At 40.9% G+C, this 27,464-nt stretch overlaps 1 protein-coding gene across 5 annotated transcripts; it reads right to left on the bottom strand.

Moving 5' to 3' along the window:
• Positions 1-843: 843 nt before the first annotated feature.
• Positions 844-27,458, bottom strand: PRPF40A (pre-mRNA processing factor 40 homolog A). 5 transcript variants are annotated; one of them, XM_073647165.1, is made up of 27 exons: positions 27,351-27,456; positions 20,960-21,037; positions 20,496-20,630; positions 20,308-20,391; positions 20,179-20,209; positions 19,822-19,841; positions 19,649-19,723; positions 19,420-19,530; positions 17,826-17,946; positions 17,698-17,725; positions 17,316-17,588; positions 16,431-16,539; positions 15,587-15,651; positions 15,327-15,491; positions 15,132-15,240; positions 12,959-13,109; positions 12,222-12,355; positions 11,999-12,113; positions 11,808-11,899; positions 11,014-11,130; positions 5,311-5,448; positions 4,957-5,052; positions 4,302-4,388; positions 3,199-3,298; positions 2,937-2,998; positions 1,934-2,083; positions 844-1,424 (listed from the first exon to the last, which is right to left on the bottom strand). In XM_073647165.1, exons 1-27 carry the CDS (start codon positions 27,351-27,353, stop codon positions 1,332-1,334), a joined length of 2,742 nt encoding a protein of 913 aa, XP_073503266.1. In that variant the 5' UTR covers positions 27,354-27,456; the 3' UTR covers positions 844-1,331. The 5 variants fall into 5 exon arrangements, with proteins under 5 accessions (XP_073503266.1, XP_073503267.1, XP_073503263.1 ...); XM_073647166.1 differs by having other exon boundaries at positions 20,508-20,630; XM_073647162.1 differs by having other exon boundaries at positions 11,808-12,113; positions 27,351-27,458.
• Positions 27,459-27,464: the final 6 nt, after the last annotated feature.

Here is a 27,464-nt window from a genome sequence, read left to right as displayed (position 1 = left end):
AAAACCTCTTGATTGTGTCACAACTGCTGCACCCAGTAAACTAAATGATACATTGTTGGAATCAGGGTCTCTTTTCCTACATTACACTGCTCTCAGGTGAGGTAGCAAAATCTGTCAGCAGGTTTTCCTTTAACTTTTCAGTGAATAGAGGTGCTTGAGGGTTTGTTTTTCTGAGAAAAGGATTATAGTTTTGAATGACCCCATTCAGTTTTACCAAATATGCTGAAAAATGGGAAAAAAATTACAGTAAAATGGGGAAGAAAAAAAACAAAAAACAGAATTCAGAATATGCGTATAAAAAAACCACAACTGGTTTTGTGTCGCCATTTTCGGAGGCCTGTAACTATTTTCATTCTTCCACTGACGGATCTGGTTAAGGACATTTAACTGCATATAGTCAGCTGTGGTTTTTATTAGCACCAATTTCGGGATACATACAATATGATCGCTTTTTATGGCATTTTTCAAGAAAAATCACCGAATATTTTCAGATTTTTTTTTGCTATGGCGTTAGTTTAAAAAAAAAAATTTAAATTAATAGTTTAAATTTTGGGAAAAAGAGGGGTGAATTCAACTTTTCTATACAATACAGTAGAGTTGCAAAACTGATGGTCTACTATAAAGTCCTGGGAGTGCTAATATGGCAGACTCAGGGGTCTTCGGTAGGCCCCCACCTGCAAAAGCTACTCATCGGCACTACACAATTGCATTTAGTGGGGGTGAGACTGCTGTTAAAATTGGTGGCATCTACGAGCATTTTGAAGTAATTCCCATGACAATATCCTCATAATGTAAAATAAATGAGAAACCAAAGTAAATTATGAAATAAATACTAGCACAAACTAAAAGACAAGGCTTTAATACTTCATAAAAATGTACAAAAATAGCCCGGTCAGCAGAATGTTTACCACAGAATAATCACTGGTGAGGGGAAAAGGCGGCAAAGAAAATGGAATATAAAAAAATAAGATTCTGCTTAAACCAGAATTACAGTTCAGTCCCCCACCCTGCCCACCCAGAGGCAATGGGGATAAATAGATATTATCTAAAAAAAAGATGACTTTAATGGTTTACAGAAAATCAAGTGGCACATTCTGTTATTGGTTGCTTAAGGCAAATATTTAGGGGAGAAAAAAAAAAAAAAAAACCACAAAAAGTGAAATTTACAACTTGGAGTTTTAAACACTGAGCACATTTCTCCAATGGAGATAATTATTTGTACAGAGAGCAGCGGATTCGATTCGTGGAAGGTGAACAATTCCCTGCTAAAAACTATATGAATCAGGCATTAGTCGCTTTTTATTGTAAACGTATTTGGTAATGAGTTGTTCCTATTGATCGTCGTCCAGTTGCTCCAAGAGGGTTCTTCTCCGTTTTTCTAGCTCTCCTTCACTTAATTCACTTCCAGATGTGTCCCAGTTACCCTGCAAAAGATTAGGAAAAAAATAAGCTGTCGGGGTGGTTGTTTACAGCTATTAGGAACTGAATGTAACCAAAGACCCCCCCTGCCCCACCCCCTAAGTCTAGTCATAAGGATCATCCTGCATGATATACATTACAAACTGTAAGCTACAATGAGCTTTATTAAACATCAATTCATTGTATTACAGTTTTTTACTAAACATATTGTTGGCCAACTCCTAGGTTTAACAGCTCCTCAGTGTACCTCCTCCCTGCTGCGATCTGATGCTGCTCAGTAAAAGCTGCAGCAGTCAATAAAGTTGGGAGGGCGGAGACTGAATGCACTTGCGCCAATTTTATTCTCATGCCCATCCCAATATCAGGATTACACAGCCATTCTGAAATGGACTTTCAAAAAGTAAGTACACCAGGCTAGTTAGGTCTAAAAGATCTGTTTAATATTATAAAATCTGGCAACAGATTTGCTACAAAATCTCAAAAACTAAACCGCTCTTAGTAAATGTGCACTTACAGAGTCTTTCACTGGTCTCCTTTTCGGAGATTTTGGTTTGGAATCAGTTTTCTGTCTTGAGCGCTCTTTGTCATTTTCCTTGTCTCTCTCGCGCTCCCTTTCTTTTTTCTCTCTTTCTCGGTCTTTCTCTACTTCAGATTCTGGAGAATTCTGATGGACAAAGTGTTTAAAACTAAAACCTCTGACACAAATGGAAAGATGATGACAGAATTGGGAAGAAACAACTGTTCTAGGTTATCAGCCATTGCAGGCTGCAGAGATGTGGAATATCAGGACGATGTCGTATGCTCTCACCAGACCAAAGAGTACTGGGACCAACGAAAGATTGTTGGGTACAAAAAGACCTTTATGAAGCCAGAAAATGGAGTATTGTGAACAGAAATTTCCAAGGGAACTCCAGCTGTTCCAGATACTTCACCTCCTGACTTGAGAAAGGGTTTTATGGGTCTGAAATGATGCTGTAGTTTGACACTGGAGCCATAGGAACGTTCTGCAAGATTACTGCATAAAAGGGGCATTCCCATCTCTAAGATCCTATCTCAATATGTAGTATGTGTAATAATAAGAATACTAGCAAATACCTCCAATTAGAAATATAGCATAGTTCTCCTGACAACAGTAGCTTAGGTATCCATGGTTACAACCACTAGCAACTAACTCATGTAGCCATGGATACCTAAGCTACTGCTACGCCTTGCACATGGAGTAAGAGGCATAGGTAATCAGAAGAACTATACTAAATTTCTAATTGGAGGCATTTGCTAATGTTATACCCACTACATATTCATATAGGATCTTAGAGATGGGAACACCTCTTTAACTTCAGTGTGCACTATCCCGTTCTGGATTCATGACTGTGCGACCCCTTTAGACATGCACCAAAGAGACATCAGTGCCAACTAGGAGGGCGATACCAATTTCTAACAGCTACTGGTACCGATACTAGGGAATCTGGAGATAGACTGCATCAAATGTCTTATAACCTTAAAAAAATGCTACTTACAGATTTGTGTCTCCTCTTTTTGCTCTTTTTCTTGTGCTTTTTTGCCTTTTTGTAGCTTTTTTCTGGAAAAAAAAAAAAATGAATGAAAACAAGTTACTTTTGTGTTTTGTCCATTAAATCTCATTTAGCGTACAGGAAATGGATGAAAAAACAGCGCAAGTTCAATTAAAGAATACAAGTACGACATTTAAGTTCTACCCCACACCCGCGAGACAATAATCCAATGTAACATGTGGCACTGCAGTGCGGAGGATGAGGTTACCTGACTCCCCACTAGTGGAATGATCGGAGCCCGAACGAGAGTCCGATCGCTGCCTTTTCTTTTTTGTGTGGTTTTCTTCATCTTCTTCCGATTCAGAGCCCTAAAAATTCAAGAATAAACACAGATCTGTCAAGACTATATGTATGGATGTATAGGGTAGGAGGTTGGGGAATAGGACACAAGAGTGCCCATTCTTATAAGATTGGAATCAGTCTGGGACTTGTTAAGTGCACGCATCTTGGGCTAAAATTATTATTTTTTTTTGTAATTGAGTTTAATTAAAAATGTTGCATTGTTTGAGTTCTACAAATCGCTCGCCTTCACATCGCTGGGAAATGCAGAGCTGCGCAAAAAATCTTGTGACTTAAGGTGTTTATGGCAGATTTCTGCTATAAGCAACTCAATGAATCGCCCCCACAGTGGACACTGGGGAGCCATCAGAACATAGGGAAGCTATCGGGGGGGCTTTTAGACTCTACAGGGGAGCATTCAGACTGTACAGGAAAGCTGTGGGGACCACCAGACTATAGGGCAGCTATGGAGGGGGCTTTCAGACTCTCTAGAGCTGTGGGGAGGGGACCATCAGACTATATAGGAGAGCTGTGTAGGACCATCAGAAACTCTATAGGGTCCATGTGTTAATAAAAACCCTTGGGCCCTTTTTTATATTCTTAGCTTCTATAGAGCAGAATTTGGGGGAAGTAATCCATTATAGCTTTTACCTTTCTTTAGGTCACTGGATTTACGACATGAGACAAACACTTGACCCTTTTATCTTCACACATCTTCAGAAAAATCACTGCAGTTTACCAATGTCAAAAGTACAGAAACTGAAGCACCCTTTAGTATTAACCCTTTCACGACATACATTTATGTCATATCGTGCCCCTGACTTTGATGCGGGCGTGTACGCCGAGCTGGCATCTTTTCCGGCAGATGAATGCTGATTTAATCAGCCATCATGTGCCCTTATCAGCCATGAGTGTGGCGGAACTCCGCCGGCGGCGGGTAACCTGTTAAATGCAAAGCTTGGGATAAGCATTTGGGGGATTAGGCAAATATAAACAAACATATAATGAGCAGTTTATTAAAATAGTACCAACCGAGCGTGACCGCGATCTTTTGCGGTGGTGTTTTTTAGACTTCTTTGAGTGCTTCTTGTTTTTCGTATGATGATGCTGACATTCATGCTGTAGAAAAGACATGAAAGCAAATATCTATTAAGTATGTGCAAAGTGATGAGGCATGTCAAATAAATGCTACAAATATTCCAATCGTAGTAAGAAAAGTCCATGGCTGCAAATCGGTGTATTCCTGACGATCAAACAGGACGTCAAGCAGCAATTACTGTCTGCCAAGCCGGGTTTTAGATTACTTGACTAAAGCACATGACTAGGGTTGAGCGAGTATGTTCTGTTACGAGTATGCTCAGGCCGAGCTCCGAGTAGTTACAGCTGCTCGGTGATAAAGGTTAAATCGCTCCCGTGTGCATGATTTGCAACTGTTTGACAGCTTTATTAAATGTGAGGAATGCCTATTTTTTTTTTTTTACACATTCCTCCCATGTAATAAAGCTGTCAAACAGTTGCAAATCATGCACACGGGAGCGATTCAACCATATCACCGAGCAGCTGTAAATACTCGGAGCTCGCCCAAGCATACTCGCTTCAACACTACACATGACCCAAAAATTGCCACTTCACGCACTATACAATACCAAATCTATTCCCTCCTGTGATAAAACAGAGGAGAACATACCTCGAGCGCATGTACAAAGTCCTTAAATATCCTCTTCCGTTCAGACTCCAGTGTTATGTCTTCAAATGCTGCCTCCTTAATAAACCTTTCCCGTACCTGGAAGAAAAAAAAAAAAAAAGCAAATACAGGATCATGTGGCATTAATATCAGCAATTCTTTCATTTGTCTGACTCGATCTTGCAGGAATCCATAACGACTCATTTGATACACTTAAGTTGCAGAAATTTCTGCAGCAGATCCACCGCGTGTCCGTATGCCCTAATGACTCAAACTAATCTGGTATTTGTTTCCTTGTTATAGGTTTGCATTTTCTTGAAACAAGATTATGTACATGTCTTTTTTACAAACACCTACCTCTTCCCAAACAGAGTCCACTTCGATAGGGGGTGCAGCTTGTTTTAGCATGCTCTTGAATGCAGATTCCTTTCTCTTCATTTTTCGGGCTTCCTCTTTTTCACGCTCTCGTTCCCGAGCCTCAGCTTTTTCTAAAAGCTACAAGCAAATGATAAAGTCAGAATATCTAAAACAACAATTACACTTTAATTCAACTTTAACCCCTTAAGCCCCGGAGCATTTTCCGTTTTTTGCTCCCCTTGTTCCCAGAGCCATAGCGTTTTTTATTTTTTGGTCAATATGGCCGTGTGAGGACTTATTTTTTGCGGGATGAGTTGTACTTTTCAAACGCCATTACTAGTTTTACCATATCCTGTACGGGAAAACGGGAAAAAAAATTCCAAGTGCGGTAAAATTGCAAAAAAAGTGCAATACCACAGTTTTTTTTTTTTTTACCATGTTCACTGAATGCTAAAACTGACCTGCCCTTCTTATTCCACAGGTCATTACGAGTTCATAGACACCAAACATGTATAGGTTCTTTTATATTTAAGTGGTGAAAAAAAATTCAAAAATTTGGTAAAAAAATAAATAAAAAAATAGCACCATTTTCTAAGACCCGTAGCGTCTCCATTTTTCGTGATCTGGGGCTGGGTGAGGGCTTATTTTTTGCGTGCCGGGCTGACGTTTTTATTGATAACATTTGGGGTAGATTCGATGTTTTCATCGCCCATTATTGCATTTTATTGCAATTTTGCGGCGACCAAAAAAAGTAATTCTGGCGTTTAGAATTTTTTTTCCGTTACGCCGTTTACCCACCGGATTAATTCTTTTTTTATATTGATAGATCGGGCGATTCTGAACGCGGCGATACCAAATATGTGTATGTGGTTTTTTTTTTTATATATTTTATTTTGAATGGGGCGAAAGGGGGGTGATTTAAACTTTTATATATTTTTTTATATTTTTAAAAACTTTTTTTTTTTTTTTTACTTTTTGCATGCTTCTATAGTCTCCATAGGAGACTAGAAGCAGCAACTGTCCGATCGCCTCTGCTACATACAGGGGACGAGCAGGTCCCCTGCATGCAGCAGAAATGGTCCTGTGCTATGAGCGCCGACCACTAGGTGGCGCTCATAGCGACAAGATCATGACAACCACAGGCGTCTGCTGCAGACCCTGGGTTGTCATGCACGCCCATCGGCGACCCGCGATCACGTGACGGGGTCGCCGGTGCTTATGACGCGCTACCCGGAAGCGCGCGTTAAATGCCGCTGTCGGAGATTGACAGCGGCATTTAACATGTTAACAGCCGCGGGTGGATCGCGATTCCACCCGCGGCTGTTGCGGGCACATGTCAGCTGTAAGAATCAGCTGACATGTGCTCCGTTCAGTTAGGGCTCAGCGCAGCAGCCCTCACTGAACGGGCAGTGCGCAAATATGCGTACTAATACGTCCCCGGTAAGTAAGGGGTTAAAGACTTTGGCACGGCCGGGTTAAAAATAAAATCATCTTTTATTCCCCTCAGTGAGTTCAGAGCTGTGTCTCCCCACCACACCAGTGATTGTGAACAGGTTGCAGAGGTGACGTCACATCAGCAGCGAAGTTGAAGTGATATCAAAAGGGACTGTCCGCACAGAATGACTGTTCAAACCAAGCACAGGCAAAACGTTTAAAGTGCACCTTCTCACACGCTTCTTTTCCATTTCCAGAGATAGATGAAAAACAATTAGGTGCAATTAAATGTTTGTGATGCCAAAGGTGCACCGAGAGCCTGTTTCCTGGTTTGTACAGTCATTCTATGCTGACTGAGTCCCTTTAACCACTTCGCACCAGAGCCTGTTTTTGCCTTCGTGACCGGGCCAATTTTTTCAATTCTGACCACTTGTCACTTTATGAGGTAATTACTCTGGAACGCTTCAACGGATCCCCCTGATTCTGAGACTGTTTTTTCGTGACATATTGTACTTCATGATAGTGGTAAAATTTCTTCGATATGACTTGCGTTTATTTGTGAAAAAATTGGAAATTTGGCGAAAATTTTGCAATTTTCAAACTTTGAATTTTCATGCCCTTAAATCAGAGAGATATGCCACACAAAATAGTTAATAAATAACATTTCCCACATGTCTACTTTACATCAGCACAATTTTGGAACCAAAATTTTTTTATGTTAGGAAGCTGTAAGGGTTAAAAGTTGACCAGCGATTTCTCATTTTTCCAACAAAATACATTTTTTTTTAGGGACCACATCACATTTGAAGTCACTTTGAGGGGCCTTTATGACAGAAAATACCAAAAAGTGACACCATTCTAAAAACTGCACCCCTCAAGGTGCTCAAAACCACATTCAAGAACTTTATTAACCCTTCAGGTGTTTCACGGGAATTTTTGGAATGTGGAAGAAAACAATGAACATTTAACTTTTTTTCACAAAAATGTTACTTTAGACCCAATTTTTTTATTTTCACAAGGGTAACAGGAAAAAATGGACTACACAATTTGTAGTGCAATTTGTCATGAGCGCGCTGCTGCCCCATATATGGGTGAAAACTACTGTTTGGGCGCACTGCAGGTTTCGGAAGGGAAGGAGCGACATTAGAGTTTTTGAATGTAAAATTTGTTTGAATAATTAGCGGACGCCATGTTGCGTTTGGAGAGCTCCTGATGTGTCTAAACAGTGGAAACCCTCCACAAGTGACACCGTTTTGGAAACTAGACCCCTTAGGGAACTTATCTAGATGTGTGGTGAGCACCTTGCACCCCCAGCTGCTTCACAGAAGTTTATAATATTGAGCCGTAAAAATAAAATTTTCACATTTTTCCCACAAAAATGTTTTTCATCCCTTAATTTTGCATTATCATAAGGGTAACAGGAGAAACTGCACCATGAAATTTGTTGTACAATTTCTCCTGAGTACGCCGATACCCCATATGTGGGGGAAAACCACTGCTTTGGTGTACGGCAGGGTTCGGAAGAGAAAGGAGCGCTATGTTGGTTGGGATAGGCAGCAGACACCATGTCACATTTGAAGAGTCGCTGACATGCCGAAACAGCACAAACCCCTCCAAGTGACCCCATTTTGTAAACTACACCTCTCAAGGAATTCATCTAGAGAAGTAGTGAGTATTTTTTAATTTTTAAATTTATACCATTGGGCAGTGAAGAAAACAATTATATTTTTACCGCAAAAAAAATGTTTTACCCTCAGATTTTACATTTTCACACAGGGCAATGGGTAAAAATGGTGCCGAAATGCGTCACACAATTTCTTCTAAACGTGGAAATACCCCATATGTGGCTGTACCATACCGCTTAGCCATACGGCGAGATCTGGGTGGGACGGAGCGCTATTTGACAATTGGAGAACAAATTATTGTAGAATAGGCATTTGGATTTGGGAGCACAAAATTTTCTGAATTTCTTTTGGGGGGCAAGGGCCATTTCGCTTTTCCAGAGCCTTTCTGCTACCAGTAACTTGGAAGTCCCTTATATTTTTAACAGATGACGGACCTGAGTGGGGACTAGCTTTTTTTGAGGACTGAGTTGAAGCTTTTATTGGGAACATTTTACGTAACATTTATCCGGCGCTCGAGGCCGAGCACTTACAGCGGGGTTTCCATCTAAATTTCCAAGTGATGTAATTCAGATGAAAGCCCTGCGGGATCCATTCACTGTAATGAGGCTGCAGAGTTACTCTGGACTCCGTCTGGCCTCTGTTTAGCGGTGTCCTTTTTTTCAGAAGTGCACAAAACTGTGGCCAACCGCACTTTTATGCACGCCTAAAACAAATGACACCGTGGGATCACAGGCCAGATGGCGTCCACAGTGGCCTATATCTGCCTCATTACAGGGAATCTTCCGTCATGGGTTCCGGCTGAATCACGTATTTCAGAGATTTACACGGAAACTCTGGCGTAAGTGCTCAGCGCAGAGCGCAAGATAAATGTGAGCAGGGCCTTACTGCGATCTTTGGGAGACATAATAAACAAATCAGTAGCAGGTGAAGAATTGATTTTATTTTTTACACCGTTACTCGTGCGGTATAAGTGATGAGATTACTTTATTCTTCAGGTCTGTGCGATTACAGCGATACCAGATTTATATCGGGTTTTTATGACTGACAGCTGTCACACACTAAAAGACGCTTTTTTTTTGCAAAATCTAGTTTTTGCATCACCATATTTTGAGAGCTATAATTTTTCCATATTTCGATCGACAGTCATGTGACTGCTTGTTTTTTGCGGGACGAGTTGACATTTTTATTGATACCATTATTGGGTACGTGACATTTTTTGATCGCTTTCTATTCCGTTTTTTTGGGAGGTAAAATTAACAAAAACCAAAAATTCAGGAATTGTTTTTTTGAGTTTTTGTTTTTTTTATGCCGTTCGGCGTGTGGTAAAAGTGATCAGGCAGCGTTATTCTTCGGGTCAGTACGTTTACAGCGATACTACACTTACTGTATATTTTTTTATGTTTTGGAGCTTTTACACAATAAAACAATTGTATAGAAAAAAATATTTTTTTTGCATCGCTTTATTCTGAGCGCTATAACTTTTTTATTTTTCGTCTGATTGAGCTGTATGGCGGCTTTTTTTTTGAGGAACAAGATGACGTTTTCAGCGGTACCATTTTTATTTCCATTTTGCTTTTTGATCGCATTTTTTTCCACTTTTTGTTTGGGGATATGATGAAAAAGCATAGTTTTTTGCTCCGTTTTTTATTTATTTTTATTACGGTGTGCAGAGAAGGAGTTAGTGTGACAGTTTTATAGATCGGGTTGTTTCGGACGCGGCGATACCAAATGTGTACTTTTTTTTGTTTTTGCATAAATATATGGATTTATTGGTTTAACATTTTATTTATTTATTTTGTGATTTTTTTTTTTTAACAGTTTGAAAACATTTTTTAGACTTTTTTTTTTTACATTTTTACTTAGTCCCTGTATGGGACATTAATTTTTATTTTTCTAATCACTGTTCTCATGCAATGCAATAGACATGTATTGCATTGCATGAGAGCTTTGCTGACAGTTTCACACTGTCTGTCCCCAGCTAGACTTCAGCTGCAGGCTCAGTTTAGCAGGACACCGTACATGGCAGACCGGGAGGCGGTCATGTGACCTCCAACTGCCATGACAACGGCAGGTCCTGTCAGACATCAGGGGGTCGTCGGAAAAGTAAGTGGACGACCCCCTCTCCTCTCACCATCTTCTAAATGCCGCGATCCTTATAGATCGCGGCATATAGAAGATATCAAAGGGTTAACATCATAGGGACCTGATCCTATCAGGTCCCAATGATGTCCCCTGTCAGAGCTGTCGCTTTGCACCGCACACGCAGCACTTGCAGGACCCTGGGGGTCCTGAGGGCTGCGGGTCCACCGACCGTTAATAAACGTCGGCGCTGCACAGAGCCCAGGCAGCGCCGACGTTTATGTACAGTGGGCGGTCGGGAAGCGGTTAATGTGCAAATGTAAAATAAAGCATGGGAGCAAACAAGCCTGACACTGGGAAGAAACTCTGATCTTGTATGCAACAATTTGGTATATTGACTTCATCTAAAAACAAATGTAGTGTCTGGACACCAGACAAGAATAAAGGGTCAATTTAAAATACACACAGATATCCCGTATAAAATGCAGCATGTCATACACATTTGCTAAACAAAAAGAGTGCAATATACATTGACACATCTACAGACTTAACCTATGTAACTTACACTGTTAAACGCAAGCTTGATATTTCCAGCATCTAAGGTTGTGGCCCTTTTTGTAGAGCTGATAACCATAACAAAGTCTTCAAACGTCGTGCGAAGCTCAACCACGAATCCTTTGTCCTGTAAAGCAAACAGAAAGTTTACATTAGATATATCCAACCAGAAGAGACCGCAACATAAGGGAGGTCATAGTATTAATACAACTTGGTACCAAATCCACATCGCTAAGATAAAGAAGACCTGTCAGTCTAAATTTTTTTTAGTTATGCAAAACAATTGTGGAACATCTTTCCTTGAAAATCTGCATTGTGTGTATTGTTATCGTTAGAGGAAAAGTGGGACACAGTTCTATGAAGCACTAAGGCTGCGTGCCCACGATGCGTTTTTTCAAGCGTTTTTGCAGGAGTTTCTGCTGCGGAAACCCTTGAAAAACGCTTGGTAATACGTGCCCCATGGTCCCCAATGACAATCCGCATGTTCTGTACACATGCTACGGAATTTTCCGCAGCGGATTTTATGTGCGGAAAAATCCACAGCATGTCCATTATTTGTGCATTTACGCGTGAGGAATTGCCTACTCAATGCATTAGAAAAACGCATGGCAAATCCGCATGTCAAAAACGCGTGTTAAATTCCGCACGCGGTTTTCCGGCCAAGGACATGCAGAATTGAAGCAGAAATTTTCCGCTTCATTTCTGCATCGTGGGCACATAGCCTTATGGTACATTCAGTGGACATGCCATTAATAATCAAGTTGGAAAAACAATTTTAAAATCAAAGAAAAGGCAAATACCTACCCTCAATATATCTTTGATAATTTTTTTCTCATCGTGATATCGAGCTTTCAGACCCTCCACATAAAATTTGAAAAGATCTAAGGCCGTGGAACCTGTAACATAACGCCGTAATTTTGAATAATTGGGGGAAAAAAAATAATCAAAAAAATCAAAGCTAAAATTTACATGAGCAGAATCACTGCCTTCCTCACCTGGCTGACCGAGCATGTTGGCAAAGCGAATGTCCGAGCTAACGGTAGGATACAATTCCATCCAGGACGACATGGAATGTAACTGACCGTGTTCGTGCAATTCATCCAAAAATACCTGAAACCAAGAGGTCACAAGAATTTTACCCAAAAAAGTTTAGGAACTTAATGTTTCAGAATGATATGATCGTTAATAAATAACACAAAGCTGCTTGAGGTCATTAACCTGGAAAGATTCTCTGTTTTTACGCTGCCGCCTTCTTTCCCGTAGCAAAGTCTTTTGCTTATCGTCCTCTTCCTCCTTTTCTAAAGCACGAATATGCTCTTCAAAGCATATTAAGGCATCTTCTTTATCCATATCTGAGAAAAATAAAAATCAGCATGTATAAAAGCATCATAGCAAAAAAAAAAAAAAGCCCACGCCATAAAGAGGTTTCTACTTTGTACACTTCATTTGACTTGAGAGTGATGGTGCAGAAATATGTTCCCTGAATGGCCGCACGCAGGAAGATCTGGCCGAGCGCAGGCACTGGGGTCCTAAAGATCCCCGTTTGATGAAGTGTTACTGAGCATGTGCGGCCACAGCTCCACTACCTGTCTATAAAAGCTAACCTGGAGTCCAGCAAGCACATGTAAATATGTCCATTTGTCATCCTGATGCCTGATCTGAAAATGGACCAGGGCAGGGCATGCTGCCTTTTTTTCGGTCTGATTGGTACACTGCTAACATATGGACCTTGTGGTTTTTCAGGGAACTCCTGGAGAACAGTCAGGTGAACACAGTAAGAAAATACTAACAGCAAAAATTACAGCCTAAGCAGATGGGTAACTTTATGTAACTTTTCCAATACTATTAGATATGGACCTGTTGTGGCTCCTACGAATACTGAACTAGTTCATATGAGGGGAATATTGGCCATAGTTTCTCAGCGACATGTCTGCAGGTAGTAGTATTTTACATACTCTGAAGTTCTTCATCTTCAGCAAACGTAGGGTTGTCCATAAGGTATTGCTGGGCTTCCGACCAAGTGGTACAGTAGGTTACATTCGCCATGTTGTCCAGGATATTCTTTAAAGCCTCCCAGTTACGCTTCCTCAGCTGCTTCGCTTGCTCCTGCAAAAGCAGCAAACAGAAGAGAATTACACAATTACAAGAAGGAAGAAAAATAATAAAAACCATACTATAAATGACACAGCATCCACTGTGGTGACTATTCTGATACCCGGTGGCAGAAGTACATTCATATAATGATCTCTAAGAAAGCAGGGTGGTGAACACGTGATTACAACCATTGGATAGAGGAGCTTTTTTTTTTTTTGTCTTGGGCGGGTCCGGCTTTGCCTACAAGAGATGTATTTCCTGCCTTCAGTTCCATTAAAGTAAAAAAGCTAGGAAGGCATCTAAGGTGCTGCCGAACGTCACTAGTTCTGGATTTTCATTCACTGTTAACAAATCCGATAAAGCTTATATCATCACAACACATTGGTGTTTGTATTAAATAAAAGTTCTACTGAGAATTGTGTCTTTTACAAAACACTGATCACCTTGACATGTAAAGAGATTCTTATTCCTTCTCGTAAATCATTAAATATTTTACTGGCAAGTTCTGCGACTTGAACCCGAACTACTCAACAGAAGAGTAAGAGAGTGCAGAAGAAAATATGGCAGCTGTCGGACCCCAACAGATCTGATATTGATGACGTATACTAAGGATCATCTTATCAATATCAATGAAGTTGAAAACCCCCATTATAAGACTGATGGTATGTGGCTTTAATATGGCTTTAGGTTATTATTTATTATTATAGCGCTATTTATTTCATGGTGCTTTAGTTTGTGTCCGACTCCCTTATCCTGAGGAAGAAGAGAGTGCAGAGCTAGTTTGGTGCAGTGTTCCCTGGCTCCTGCTTGGAATAAGTCGACACAGGCTGGACGATCATAAAGCGATGGCATTATCCTAGCAGTGTGCCATCAATTAATATAGGAATATCATTTTAAAGGAGTTGTCCTCAATCACTGATGGGCTGCAGCAGTCACGTGCGATTGGTAAGAAAATCATCGCTTCCAGACTGTTTACAAACACCGAAAGGAACGTCAGTGCGAAAATTAAATTCTCTGCTTTGGGCCACATTCACAAAATATTGGGACAATCCCTTTAAAAGGGGTATTCCCATCTTCACGATCCCATCACAATATGTAGTATGTGTAATAATATTACCAAATACCTCCAATTAGAAATGTAGTATAGTTCTCCTGATTAGCTATGTCACTTACCCCATGTGCTGGGCATTGCATTAGCTTAGGTATCCATGGTTACGACCACTCAGTGACAGTTCGTTGTCGTAACCATGGATACCTAAGCTATTGCAATGCCCTGTACATGGGGTAAGTGACATAGCTAATCAGGAGAACTATACAACATTTCTCATTGGAGGCATTTGATAACATTTTTACAGCTACTACATATTGGAATAGGATCTTTGATATGGGAATACCCTTTTAAGCCATTAAATGTTCAAATTAAATATATAATAAAGGCCCCCCTACACAGATAGCAATACAAAATTGTTTCAAATGTTTGTAGGATTTAAAAAAACAAAAACAAAACATGGTTGCCTTCTTTCAGAAGCAGCGCTGCCCCTGACAATGGGTAATGAATGGTATTGCATCTCCGCTCCATTAACTTTGAAGGGGCTAAGTTACAATGCCAGACAAAAGCTATGGTCAGGGGAAGCTATGCATCTGAAAACACAAGCAGCCATGCCCTTCTAATCATTGAGCTAACACAACACTGAATCCAAATGATCCTATATCCCCGCAAGAAGCCGATCCACAAGCAGAAATGTTATCATAACACAAAGATAAAAAGGGACTGCCAGCATTTACTTCAATAGGCTTTACTGAAAATCACAGAGCAGAAAAAATGTAATGAACTGCTGAAGACTGAGCCCACAAGATCCTACTCTAAGAGTTCTTTTCCCAGATAAGATTTAAAAAAAAAAAAAAAAAAAAAAAAAAAGTAATATATAAATAATATATATATATATATATATATATATATATATATATATATATATAGATATATATATATATAGATATAGATATAGATAGATAAAATCAGTGTTCCAGTCTCACCTTTTCTTTTTTCGCTAGATAGAACATGACATCTTCATAAATCTCAAGCCGATCACGTTCAGAAATTCCATTCCAGACGTCTAACTCTGTGAACATCTGTTCTGCTTTTCTGATTGACGAGAACAGAAAATTGGATTACTCTGACAGGTTCAATGTACGGCACAAAAAAAATGAATTTATTTGCTTTGCTCGTACTTGTATCGGGTGGTGGAGGTCATCTTGTCGTGGTTTTCTAGAAACCTCTGGAAATTTTCTTTTGCCTCCTTATATTTCAGCCTAGCCTCCTCTTTTTCTTCTTTTTCAGTCTGAACTTTGTAAGCATTAAACGCTTGTTTTTTCTCACTTAATTTTGCCAGGGCACTAGAAGTTGTTTTTTTTTTAAAAAAAAGTAAACTGAATGAAGAAAGTGATACAATCACATGTGTGTGACCTGAAAATTCTGCTTTAACCATTACCTGTATCTGGGATCGTTAATGATCATTTTCATGGCTTGTTCCCAGGATGCATTGGACAGCACTCGCTGCAAAAACAATGATGGAGTTACTTGCTGAATAACAAACGATTCATTTATTTTATTTAGGAGTGATCACAAATGAACGTGTTTCATCGCTGCCCGCTGTGCAGTGAATAGTGATGGCCGAGCTTCCTGCACAGCAAGTTGGTCATGATTACAACTGTGCTGGAAAAATACACGGAAGGAGCTGCAAGGCTGGATCAGTGCTATGGCCTCTTACAGGTGTTACACCAAGTTTGGATGAGTAAGTGATAACATGCCATCAGCGATACCTCACCGATCCCTAGGAGTCCAATTGCAGGGACCCTCACAGCTTGTGCACTTGCAGCAATGATACAGTCCCTTTAAGGGCAGGTACAGACAAGCGTGTATTCTCTCATCCGAGAGAATCAGATCGATTATGTAATCACACTGATCATTGATTGATCAGAGTGTGTGTTCCAATTCTCTCGGATGAGGAGAAGAAAGAATTTTTTTCTCCATCTTCCCCCATTCTGTGAGACTGCGGTAACTGAACTGCACTCAGATGTCATCTGAGTGCAGTAAGATGTTTGACAAGCATGAAGCAATTATGTTCCTTGGACACTGTCCAAGGTAAAAAAATAAATAAAAACATAACATATGCACGGCCCCACAGACTAACATTGGTTTGAATGCGATCCGATGTTTTGTCGGATTGAAAATACACTCGTCTGCACCTGCTCTAATAGTGAAAATTGGTAGGAATCCCAGGGTTGGATCCATGCTAACCACAAAGTAATAACTCTCTAATTTATAATGATCACCTTTTCTTTTAGGAGTTCTTTAAATGCTTGTTTGGCTTCCTCTTTTGTGTTCCAAGTGTAGGTTTTCTTGGGTGCTTTTTCCTCTTCAGGTTCTTCTAGAGACACTGAGCTGAAGACAAAATAAATACATCAATAAATATTACAGAATTCATTATGCCATGAGATTCAGTGAAGCACCTCTTCCACACAGCTTAGAAAAGAGAAATTTATCTGCAGATGCAGCAAAATTTGGCAAGATCGGTTTACAATCTGATTTATATGTTTTGGTCATAGAATAGAAAAACAACTAGAGATGAGCAAAAAAGATTCACATTGCCCTGGTCCAGCGTCTGCTTCAGTAGTCTGTGGCCGCCGTACCAGGTCAGTGTGAACTTCCTCGGCCGACATATCACAGGAGACGCCCAGGATGCTGTAATATTAGTGCAGAGTAATTTTGCTCTGGCCCGGTCCAACCGCCGGAGAACAATGAGGCAGATAATGGACCAAGGTAGTGCGAATCTCTATAAACTATAACTCCTACAAAAATTAAAAAGGTAAGTAATAGCATATCCTTCAGATAGCTAGTAATATCAAAATTGATGGTGGCCCAACTCTCGGCAAAAGTTGTGTCCACCATCTTTGTCCCAGTCGCCCTTTTGCTGGATGAGGAACATGCTTTCAGTGTCACATCTTCTATTCCCTCAAACAACCCAAAGTAGGAGTTTGTGTCCGCAGAAGTTAGGAAGGATGTATTATCAGCCAGAGCTGCAATCGTGATTCTGCTTCTCCCAAAATCTACCGAATCCACGACATGACCTGAAAGTCCTTCAACAAGAGGCAGCGCCCTGAAGGACAGTTCTAGGAGACATGTAGAACGGCTGGGTGAAGAATATAATATGTACGTACTCTGTCAAAACCTCTTGTTTAGAGAATTCTTCTATGAAACCGCTGCTGCTCACTTCGTAATCCTTCTCTTGAATGGAGGATGATACGGAATGGGCCGGCTCCTCTGCAGAATCGTTCACCATATTCTCAGTGTCTATGGCGGGAGTGCTGGGGGTGGACATCACAATGTCTGGTTCTGCAATGATTGAGACAGGCGTGGTGGTACTGACCACCTCTGCGGCAGGTGCGGTCTGGGGGGGCGGCAGAGCTGCAGAAGATGCTGGGTCCTGTACACTGGGGAAGAGGTGAAAAAAGAACTAAAAATAAGTTTAAAAAAAAAGAAGGAAAAATTACATTTCTAGGTCATTGCCCATATTTTAAGATAAAGAGTAAGAACGCATACCTGCCACTTTCTTCTGCCTTGATCATTGCTACAAAAGAAAAAAAAAAAAAAAAAAGAATAAATTACAATTTTCCAAGTTACAATAAAGAAGTTGGATTCTGGCAATGATCGAAGAGCAATGTATTTACCTTCTAGGTCCTCCAGATCCTTAGGTTTGGCCCAACGAGACTCCTTTGTCTGGGAATTGTAGTAGTACGGCTTCCCAGAGTCGGATTTGAATTCTTTCCAAGGACACTTGGATAACATTTGCTAAAAATATATAAAGTAAAGGATAAAAAAAACAGCAGCATGCACCCATGGTTACCTGTGTCCCCCAATGAAGCGATAAAGAAAACAAAAATCAAGTTATTAAAGCAAAGCCGAATTCAGACGTCAGGCATATATGGGGGCTCAGGAGCTTGGGTAAGGAGACCCACTGCCAAGCCGGGCATCACACTTAGTACTCAGAAATGTTCCGAGCTATCAAAATATAAAACAAATTAATCCGATCTGTAAACGGTGTAACGAAAAACAATTAAAAATGCCAAAATTACAGGTTTTTTGGGTCACCGCAACATTGCAATAAAAGGAGATCAAAACATTGCATCTATGGCAAAATGATATCGATAAAAGCATCCGCTCAGGGTGCAAAAAATAACACCTCGTATAGCCCCATATCCCGAAAAATGAAAAAGGCAACAAAAGCAAAAAAAATTTTTCCAACAAACTATAAATGTTTGGTATCTGCGTACTCGTATTAACATCGAGAATCATATTGCCGGGTCAGTTTTAACATATACTGAACATGGTAAATCAAAAAACCCAGAAAACAATTGCGCAATTGCACTTTTATGACAGAGTCACCGCACTTGGAATGTTTTTCCAGTACACTATGTAGTAGAATGCATTCAAAAGCACCACTCGTACTGCAAAAAACAAGCCTTCATATGGCTATATTGACTGAAAAATCGTCTGGGGATGAAGTGGTGGGGGAAAATGCCAGCAGAAAAAACACAGCAAAAACGCAACGTGTGAACATAGCCTTAGGGTATATTCACACTGCCTTTTTCTGGCAATCAAAAACATCATGTTCTAGAGCAGAAGACATTTCAGGAATCACTCAGTTTCGATCTGGAAGTTTGTAAACATGAAGTTTCTTAAAAGATGCCTGGGCATTTATTTAGACTTTCCATTCACTTGTATTGTAAAGTATTGAACACTTTCCCAGCAGAACCTGCCAGAAGAATTTACATCCTACTTCTTTATAATACTTTATGTTTGGAAAACGATCAGCAGCTTGAATATGTGAACATGTTCCCATACGGATTAACAGTTAATTAATTTGCTAGATTTGTTAAAACCTCCCCCCACCCCATTAATTTTAATCGGATTCACTCCATAACCCGTCGGAAAAAAGATGCAGTGTGAACATACCCTTACATGTAGATGATTCCAAGAAATGTGTGTCAGATTTCCTGCACATATGCTTCTGCTAAAAGAGCTAAGCGGCACCTATGATGTGCCAATTGTCTCTGTACCATCAGATTCTGCCTTCAGAATAGGATATTTATACAAATTATATGTAGAAATATGATATATATCCATGAAATATTGCGTAATATTAGATAGATAGGGAGCAACATGTATTAGGAGTCCTACGAATGAATGTCTCTGTTATAACCGAGCCCATATTTAGCTTCAAAATTTAAAGAAATAAATAGAATATGTTTCTTAGCGTCATACCTCCACTGTGCTTTTCATTTCATCTGGCTTTTCCCATGTAGACTGCTTGGTTTCAATGTTATAATAATATATTCTACCATCTGGTGATTTATGCTCAGTCCACAAAGATTTCTGTAAGGAAAAAATAATAATAATAATAAAAAAAAAAAAAAATGTATAAATCCAGATAAAGAACCAAAGGCAAAGCAAAACTAATGCTGTACAAAATGCAATAAATTAAATAAATTACCGGTTTGGCTGGTTCATCATTAGAGGTGCTATTAGTTGTAATTGACGGTGGTGCTGAAATTACAGGATGCGGCGCCTGGGAAGACGAAGGATGAACACTTTAGTTTGCATTTTCATTTTTTTTTTTTTTTTTTTTTAAATGAAACCCACATCCATCAAATGCAGGACACTTACCGGTGAAACTGTGGGCTGAGCTGGAAATAAAACAGGAGAGAAGTTATACATAAAGAACAATCAAGTAAAACCGCACATCCAATATGTCCAAGCACAATATCTTACTCTAGATCAGAGCCGACTACACTGTCCACAGACCCAATTAGGGGATACACATGTAATAAAACGATAGAGGTCTGAGCCCTCACTATCTGGTTGGTGGACCTCCTGCCATGTCCTCCTAAAGATATATGGCTAAATAAAACATCCCCGCCCATATGATCTGATCAGGAAGGGGTCCCCAGGATCTCCACCTGCTATAGAAAGTTGTATATAAAGACATTTTTGTTACAGAAAACCTCTTTAATTGATCCTTACCTAGTGTGGGATCCATGCTGTTTACACCGGGCTGTGGAAACCAAACAGAAAAAAAACAAAAAACACAAATTTTATGCAAATGAGCAAAATGAAGAGAAAACAAAATAGTCCCGGAGTCCAGACGCTTACCTGCATGCCCGCCGGTAATGTGCCAGGTGCTACGTGCGTAGTCATCATCATACCAGACATGAGAGGAGGAATCATAGGAGTCATCTGTGCATGACAAAAGATAATAAAGTGCTTACCTTCGTGTTCTGTTGTCTTTTCTCGGTGGCGATATTTTATTACATTGTTCATTTTTTTTCTGATTTACTTACTATGTAACCTACCTGACCCATCTGATGAGCGCCCATTGGTGCCATCAAAGGTGGAATCATGCCTGGTGGGGCCATCCCTGGTCTTGGAGGTAGGCCCCCCAGTCCCACAGCGGAGTAATGGGCCACAGGGTTCATCTGATATAGAAATAATGCACACATTAAATGTAGGATCACACTGGCAGCGCCATTTACAAGGCAGGAGTTGGCACGGATGTGAGCAGATGTGACATCACCGGCGCCGCTCAACCCTCCGACACAAAAATAAAAAGCTAAATCAATCCGAAATCTGCACCAAAGTATATGGGATAAATCAGTACCGATCTGAGGACACAAGGCAGCGTGCACACTGTGAACTATTCCTCAAACAGATAATATCAGTTGTGTGATAAATCAGAGTATAGCTGTAGTATAACATGGAGAATGTAATAAACAGTAGTAATAATAATAAATAAAACGTTACGTACATACTGCCCCCTCATCATGCGAGCACCGTCTGGATATAGACCCGGCTGACTTGGCCCATTGGTACCATCGCCTGATGCCTAAAAGAGGAGCACATGGGTTGATATTGTAGCTTACTACTTAAAAATAATTCACCATTTTGATATTTCTAGACACTTTGGCCACCTGACTCATGTATTAAAAGCAATCACACAGTCAGCCTATGGATAATGATATTTGCACAGATTAAAGAGACGCTCCCATGATATGCGATGATCACGACTCAATGCCAGACTGGGTTGCAAGTACCATCCCTTAAAAGGGGTTTTCCACTTCATTTAGTTTACAAATGGTGGCCGTAAAATAATATAACATACTACACACTCACCAACCGGAAACACTGCGCTCCTCCATACTGCTGCCGTGTCCCCCCACCAGGCTCAATACCTTTTCAGGTGGGTGTACAGAGCTGCCCTAGAAGCGACTAGTGACCGCTACAGCCAGGTACCCGCTGACACCTTCCTTGGAAGACGACCCCAGGAGACCATTCTACTACTGGGGAAGCCTGCTGGTCTCCAGGCTTTGGGTGCATCAGGTGGTCACTGATTGTCTGCAGTGGTCACGTTCTATCCAAATGAGCTACTAAGGCGCTTCTTACATCTCAGAGAGGACATTGCTCTGTGGATGTGGCTTGATGCTTCCTCCCCGACCAGAAAAAGAATTGGGAAGACAGGAAGGGACACCGTCTTCAGCAAGGAGTAGAGAACAAGAGTCCGGGAGGCGAGTAGGTTTACTCTTTTAAGATCACCATGGGACAATTATTAAACTGCGGTAACTTAATGTGGTGGACAACACCTTTATGGTCACATTGATTTGTGAATTTTCTTGATCACCAAATTAGGAAAAACAAAAACAGGATTTACCTAAAGCATTGCTCCTCAACTACAGTCCTCCAAATGTCGTGTTTCAGGACCAGCATGGCAAAACGCAAGGATCACGTGTTCGCTGTAAGCAAGATCATCCAGTGACGAGCTGATCAAATTACTTCAAGACTGAAGGAAAGAATCCCCGACCCCGAGGCCTCGTCCAGACGCCCTCTGCATGTACGTGTTGTAACCGTTTTTTCTTTTCACAGATACAGCACGTACCCATTATAACCTATAGTGCTATTCACAAGTTTTGTTTTTTTTCCCCAGCAGCACCGATGACAAGGGCCAATACAAGTCTAGGAGTCCGTGAAAAATACCTACAGCGCACGGATGGCATCTGTCTGTGCTGTACGTGTTTAATATTGAAAAGTAAAGGAGAAGCTTTGCATTTTTTCTTTCTTTAAAGATGTATTCCCATCTCCAAGATCCTATCCCAATATGTCATAGGTGTAATAATAATATTAGCAAATGCCTCCAATTAGAAATGTAGTATAGTTCTTCTGATTAGCTATGTTGCTTACCCAATATGTAGGGCATTGCAGTAGCTTAGGTATCCTTGGTTACTACCACTCATATAGTGACAGTTAGTTCTTAATGGTGGTAACCATGGATACCTAACCTACTGATATGCCCTGCACATGAGGTAAGCTACATAGCTAATCAGAAGAACTATACTATATTTCTAATTGGAGAAATTTGCTAATATTTTTACTACACCTACTACATATTGGGATAGGATCTTGGAGATGGAAATACACCTTTAACTATCTGTGAAAAACACCAATACCACACTGCTGGTAAAAAAGGACACACGGAAACCACACTGATGACACCAGTAACAATTACTCCATGTACGTGTTTACACACGGACGTCTGAATGAACCCTACGGTGAATTCCTGTAGGCAAATGGTCTTTTGTATGGTCAAACTGAATGAATACTCATGCAGCTATATTAGTAGTTTCTACATAGTTTTCAGAAGAAAAGCTCAGCGGGTGGGGGGGATGCAGATGTAGATGGCATGTGATCGCTACGCCCCGTGATTAGCTGCAGTGGTCACTTGATGTCATCACTGCATCCACATAAAGACCAGAGGCATAAGCGCAGAGGTGCGGCAGTGGGTAAGTACAGTTGTATTACAATGGAATGAGAATAAAAGTGAAGCAAGCAACCCCTTAAAGGAGGGTGGCGACACTATAGACAGTCATCACCTATCCCCAGGGGACCTCATACAATCACTAGAATGGGGCCATATATATAACTGATAGTGTGCCAGTATCATAGCACCACTAGAAAGGCAAAATGTGACATAGAAAAAGCTTAAAACAAGTTGAGGACTTTCTTGGTGTGATGGCTGTCAGCACAAATTAGGCTGCACTAAGACCCATTTGTTGGAGCTATTCTGAGATTAGATCTATCCGGCTTTCTACTTGATATCTGTTGTATAGTTGTCTGGGCCGGGTCTAGCCTTCATTTAGGATGGTTTCAGTATTTTTGGACACTTATTTTTACAATACAATATTTTGCGCCATTCTTTGCGTCCCTTTATCTGACATCTATAGACTTTAATAATTTGTACGGATTCAGCATTTCCCTGATATTTAGTTAGTTTGAGGCCGCACTGCAGCCTTTTCCATATTCTGTATATTTTTGGCGGCATATACCATCCTGACAATATAGAATTTCTACTGTTTTTACAGGCATTTATTATTTCTTGCTTTGCACATTCTGTTATCTCAATAACATTATTATTAAATATTATTATTATAACGCCATTCATTCCATGATGCTTTACATGTGAGATGTATGTATTTTTATATGTCTTTTATTATTGGGGCACATCTCTCCATCCTTTATGATAGGGTTTCCCCATCGGTCTTCTTGCAGATACCTTGTAACACATACAGGTGCATCTCACTAAATTAAAATATCATCAAAAAGTTAATTTATTTCAGTTCTTCAATACAAAAAGTGAAACTCATATTATATAGTCATTACACACAGAGTGATCTATTTCAAGTGTTTATTTCTGTTAATGTTGGTGATTATGGCTTACAGCCAATGAAAACACAAAAGTCATTATCTCAGTAAATTAGAATACTTTATAACAACAGCTTGAAAAAGGTTTATAAAATCTGAAATGTTGTCCTACTGAAATGTCTGTTCAGTAAATGCCCTCAATACTTGGTCGGGGCTCCTTTTGCATCAATTACTGCATCAATGCGGCAATGTGGCATGGAGGCGATCAGCCTGTGGACCTGCTGAGGGGTTATGGAAGCCCAGGTGGCTTTGATAGCAGCCTTCAGCTCGTCTGCATTGTTGGGTCTGGTGTCTCTCATCTTCCTCTTGACAATACCCCATAGATTCTCTATAATAGATTCTCTATGGGGTTAAGGTCAGGCAAGTTTGCTGCCAATCAAGCACAGTGATACTGTTGTGTGTAAACCAGGTATTGGTACTTTTGGCAGTGTGGACAGGGGCCAAGTCCTGCTGGAGAATGACATTTCCATCTCCAAAAAGCTTGTCGGCAGAGGGAAGCATGAAGTGCTCTAAAATGTCCTGGTAGACGGCTGCGCTGACTTTGGTCTTGATAAAACACAGTGGACCTACACCAGCAGATGACATGGCTCCCCAAACCATCACTGATTGTGGAAACTTCACACTAGACCTCCAGCAGCTTGGATTGTGGCCTCTCCACTCTTCCTCCAGATTCTGGGTCCGTCCTTGTGGAGTGTGTCAATGACTGCCTTCTGGACATCTGTCAAGTCAGCAGTCTTCCACATGATTGTGGAGCCTACTGAAACAGACCAAGGGACCTTTTTAAATGCATCGGAAGCCTTTGCAGGAGTTTTTTGTTAATTATTCTAATTTACTGAGATAATGACTTTTGTGTTTTCATTGGCTGTAAGCCATAATCATCACCATTAACAGAAATAAACACTAGAAATGGATCACTCTGTGTGTAATGACTCTATATAATATAGGAGTTTCACTTTTTGTATTGAAGAACTGAAATAAATTAACTTTTTGATGATATTCTAATTTAGTGAGATGCACCTGTATGTATTGAATTCTTTTAGGCTTTCTAAAGCTTACAAGGATTGTCTGGTCAGAGGATACGGATGAATTATTTTTTTAGCATCCCCCACACCACAATGAATGGAGCTTTGCAGCTCTGTTCTATCCATTTACATCCAATGGGCTCCACAGCAAGAAACAATTCATCGGTGAGGTTGGTGGGTGTAGGACCCCCACTAAACTGATATTGATGACTTATTTTACAGAAAAGTCATTGATCTCCACTGACTGGACAACCCCTTTAAAAGAGGTTGTCCTACCATCTTCTGCTCCTCTGCATGACTGACAGTTTGGACCGGCTGCACAGTAATGTTACTAGCCAGAACTGATGAATGGTAGCTGTGGCCACTAACCTAAACAAGGAGTAAACAATTTAAAGGAACTGTCAGCAAAGGACGACTGCTTAAACCAAGTACAGGCGCTCAGTGCACAAAGGTGTGGAAAACATTTACATACACCTTCCCACCATCTCGACCCCTCCTTCCTTGATTGACAGCTCTGGCTTCATAGAGCCAGGGAAGGGTGGAGATAGATGGAAAACAAGCAGGTGGGAAGGTGCACTTAAAGGATTGGCTCCGTTGTGAAGCACTGGACATCTGTACTTGGTTTGAGCAATCATTCTGTGCGGACAGTCCCGTTAAAAAAATGCTTCTGTTCTCGAGTGTGAACAAAATATATAACAAGTACATTACAAACTTATTTTTTTCAAGACCTTTGTGATTTTTCTCATAATCACACAGGAATAACCCAACAAGTCAGTTGACGTACCGAAATGCGTTATGTATTATGATGTTACGTATCGACAGCGAAGTGTCAGCAGATCCTATTAGAGTAGGACACGGGCAGAAAAAATGACAAGTGGCCATCAATGCAACAATAGCAAATAGAATACTTCATTTATATAGCGCCAACATATTTCACAGAACTTTACAAACACCTCACTGTGGGAGCGAGGGGCAGTGGATAACCCCATTGATATTCATATTACGTGGACTCCGCTCCAGCAAAAAAAAAAAAAAAGAGGTTCAAAACATAACTCTGGAATTAAAAACCTACTGTGAAGAGAACAGAAAGGTTAAAAGAATTAATACGGATCTATAATCTTACGTGTTACTAACCCGAAACGTGTAAGATTATAGATTCGTATCTCTTCTTTTCCTTTTTGTTCTCTTCACAGTTGGTTTTTGATTCCAGAGTAAGAGTTATGTTTTTAACCTCTTTTTTCCCCTGGCGCTGGATCGGAGTCCCCTTGGATTTTTTGTTTCATTCACCTTAACCTGGAAGCCAGTCTGTGCATCCTCCTACACACCGACCAGAGACTGCCTTTACCAAGGTGGTGAGTACAACCAGTACTTGACACCTTTAGATTTACATTTAAACATATTTTATTCATTTTAAATGCTATATCACTGGGGGTCTGACCACCAGGACAGGCCCCCCCCCATATTAAGTGCTATATCACTGGGGGTTTGACCACCAGGACAGGGCCCCCCCATATTAAGTGCAATATCACTGGGGGTTTGACCACCAGGACAGGGGGGCCCCATATTAAGTGCTATATCACTGGGGGTTTGACCACTAGGACAGGGGGCCCCATATTAAGTGCTATATCACTGGGGGTCTGACCACAAGGACAAGGGGCTTCCATATTAAGTGCTATATCACTGGGGGTCTGACCACCATGACAGGGGGCCCCCCCATATTAAGTGCTATATCACTGGGGGTCTGACCACCAGGACAGGGGGCTTCCATATTAAGTGCTATATCACTGGGGGTTTGACCACAAGGACAGGGGGCTTCCATATTAAGTGCTATATCACTAGGGGTCTGACCACCAGGACAGGGGGCTTCCATATTAAGTGCTATATCACTGGGGGTCTAAGCACAAGGACAGGGGGCCCCCCAACGGAGGTGGAGCCCGCCGCTCCATTCACAGTCTATGGGACCGCCGTTTGCAGCCCCTTACCTAGCTGGCTCATACTACTCTACACTCTATAATGAAAAATTCTGCATTTTTCCAATACAGACGCATCCAGTAAAGCGCCATTGTCAGGACCTCTGCTTGCAGGCAGTGAAAGGAAACATTCCTGACACATGAGATCGCTACAATCGCTTCCATTCCGCACTGCTTTGAGATGATACATTCTAGCAGCACAGCTCTGCCGTATTTCGCTCCGCTGTAGCAAACCCTCAGCTGTGACAAGTCCTCTGGGTCTCATCACAGAGAGCAGAACCACCCCATACAATAGGGAATGCACTACTGGGACTTGTAGTTCCCCAGCATTGGCTTCCTGCCTGTAACACTGCCTAGGCCACAAATCTGCTCCCCAAAGGACAATGAAGGAGAATGAGAGCCGGGAAATAACACAACCACGCCGCCTCGTATCACACACACAGCCTGGACTCACCATGATGCCTCCTCTCCGGCCCCTGCCGCCTCTCAGCAAGCGCAACCGGGATTGGTTCCCAGCAATGCATTAACGTAAGATGACGCCATCACGTCCTCAAAGAGAGAGGAGGGG

Source organism: Phyllobates terribilis, unplaced genomic scaffold, assembly GCF_046119375.1.
Source record: "Phyllobates terribilis strain yellow unplaced genomic scaffold, ASM4611937v1 Scaffold_9__5_contigs__length_417890890, whole genome shotgun sequence".
NCBI classification, from domain to species: domain Eukaryota; kingdom Metazoa; phylum Chordata; class Amphibia; order Anura; family Dendrobatidae; genus Phyllobates; species Phyllobates terribilis.
The sequence above is the reverse complement of the archived record's forward strand: the minus strand, read 5'-3'. Positions and strand labels throughout refer to the sequence as shown.

Excerpts from the sequence above, each read along its gene's own strand:
- PRPF40A (XM_073647162.1), bottom strand. Across the intron at positions 4,389-4,956 it reads ACTTTGTACATGCGCTCGAG|CATGAATGTCAGCATCATCA; the intron begins GTATGTTCTCCT and ends TCTTTTCTACAG. Across the intron at positions 1,425-1,933 it reads GGAGACCAGTGAAAGACTCT|GGTAACTGGGACACATCTGG; the intron begins GTAAGTGCACAT and ends AATCTTTTGCAG.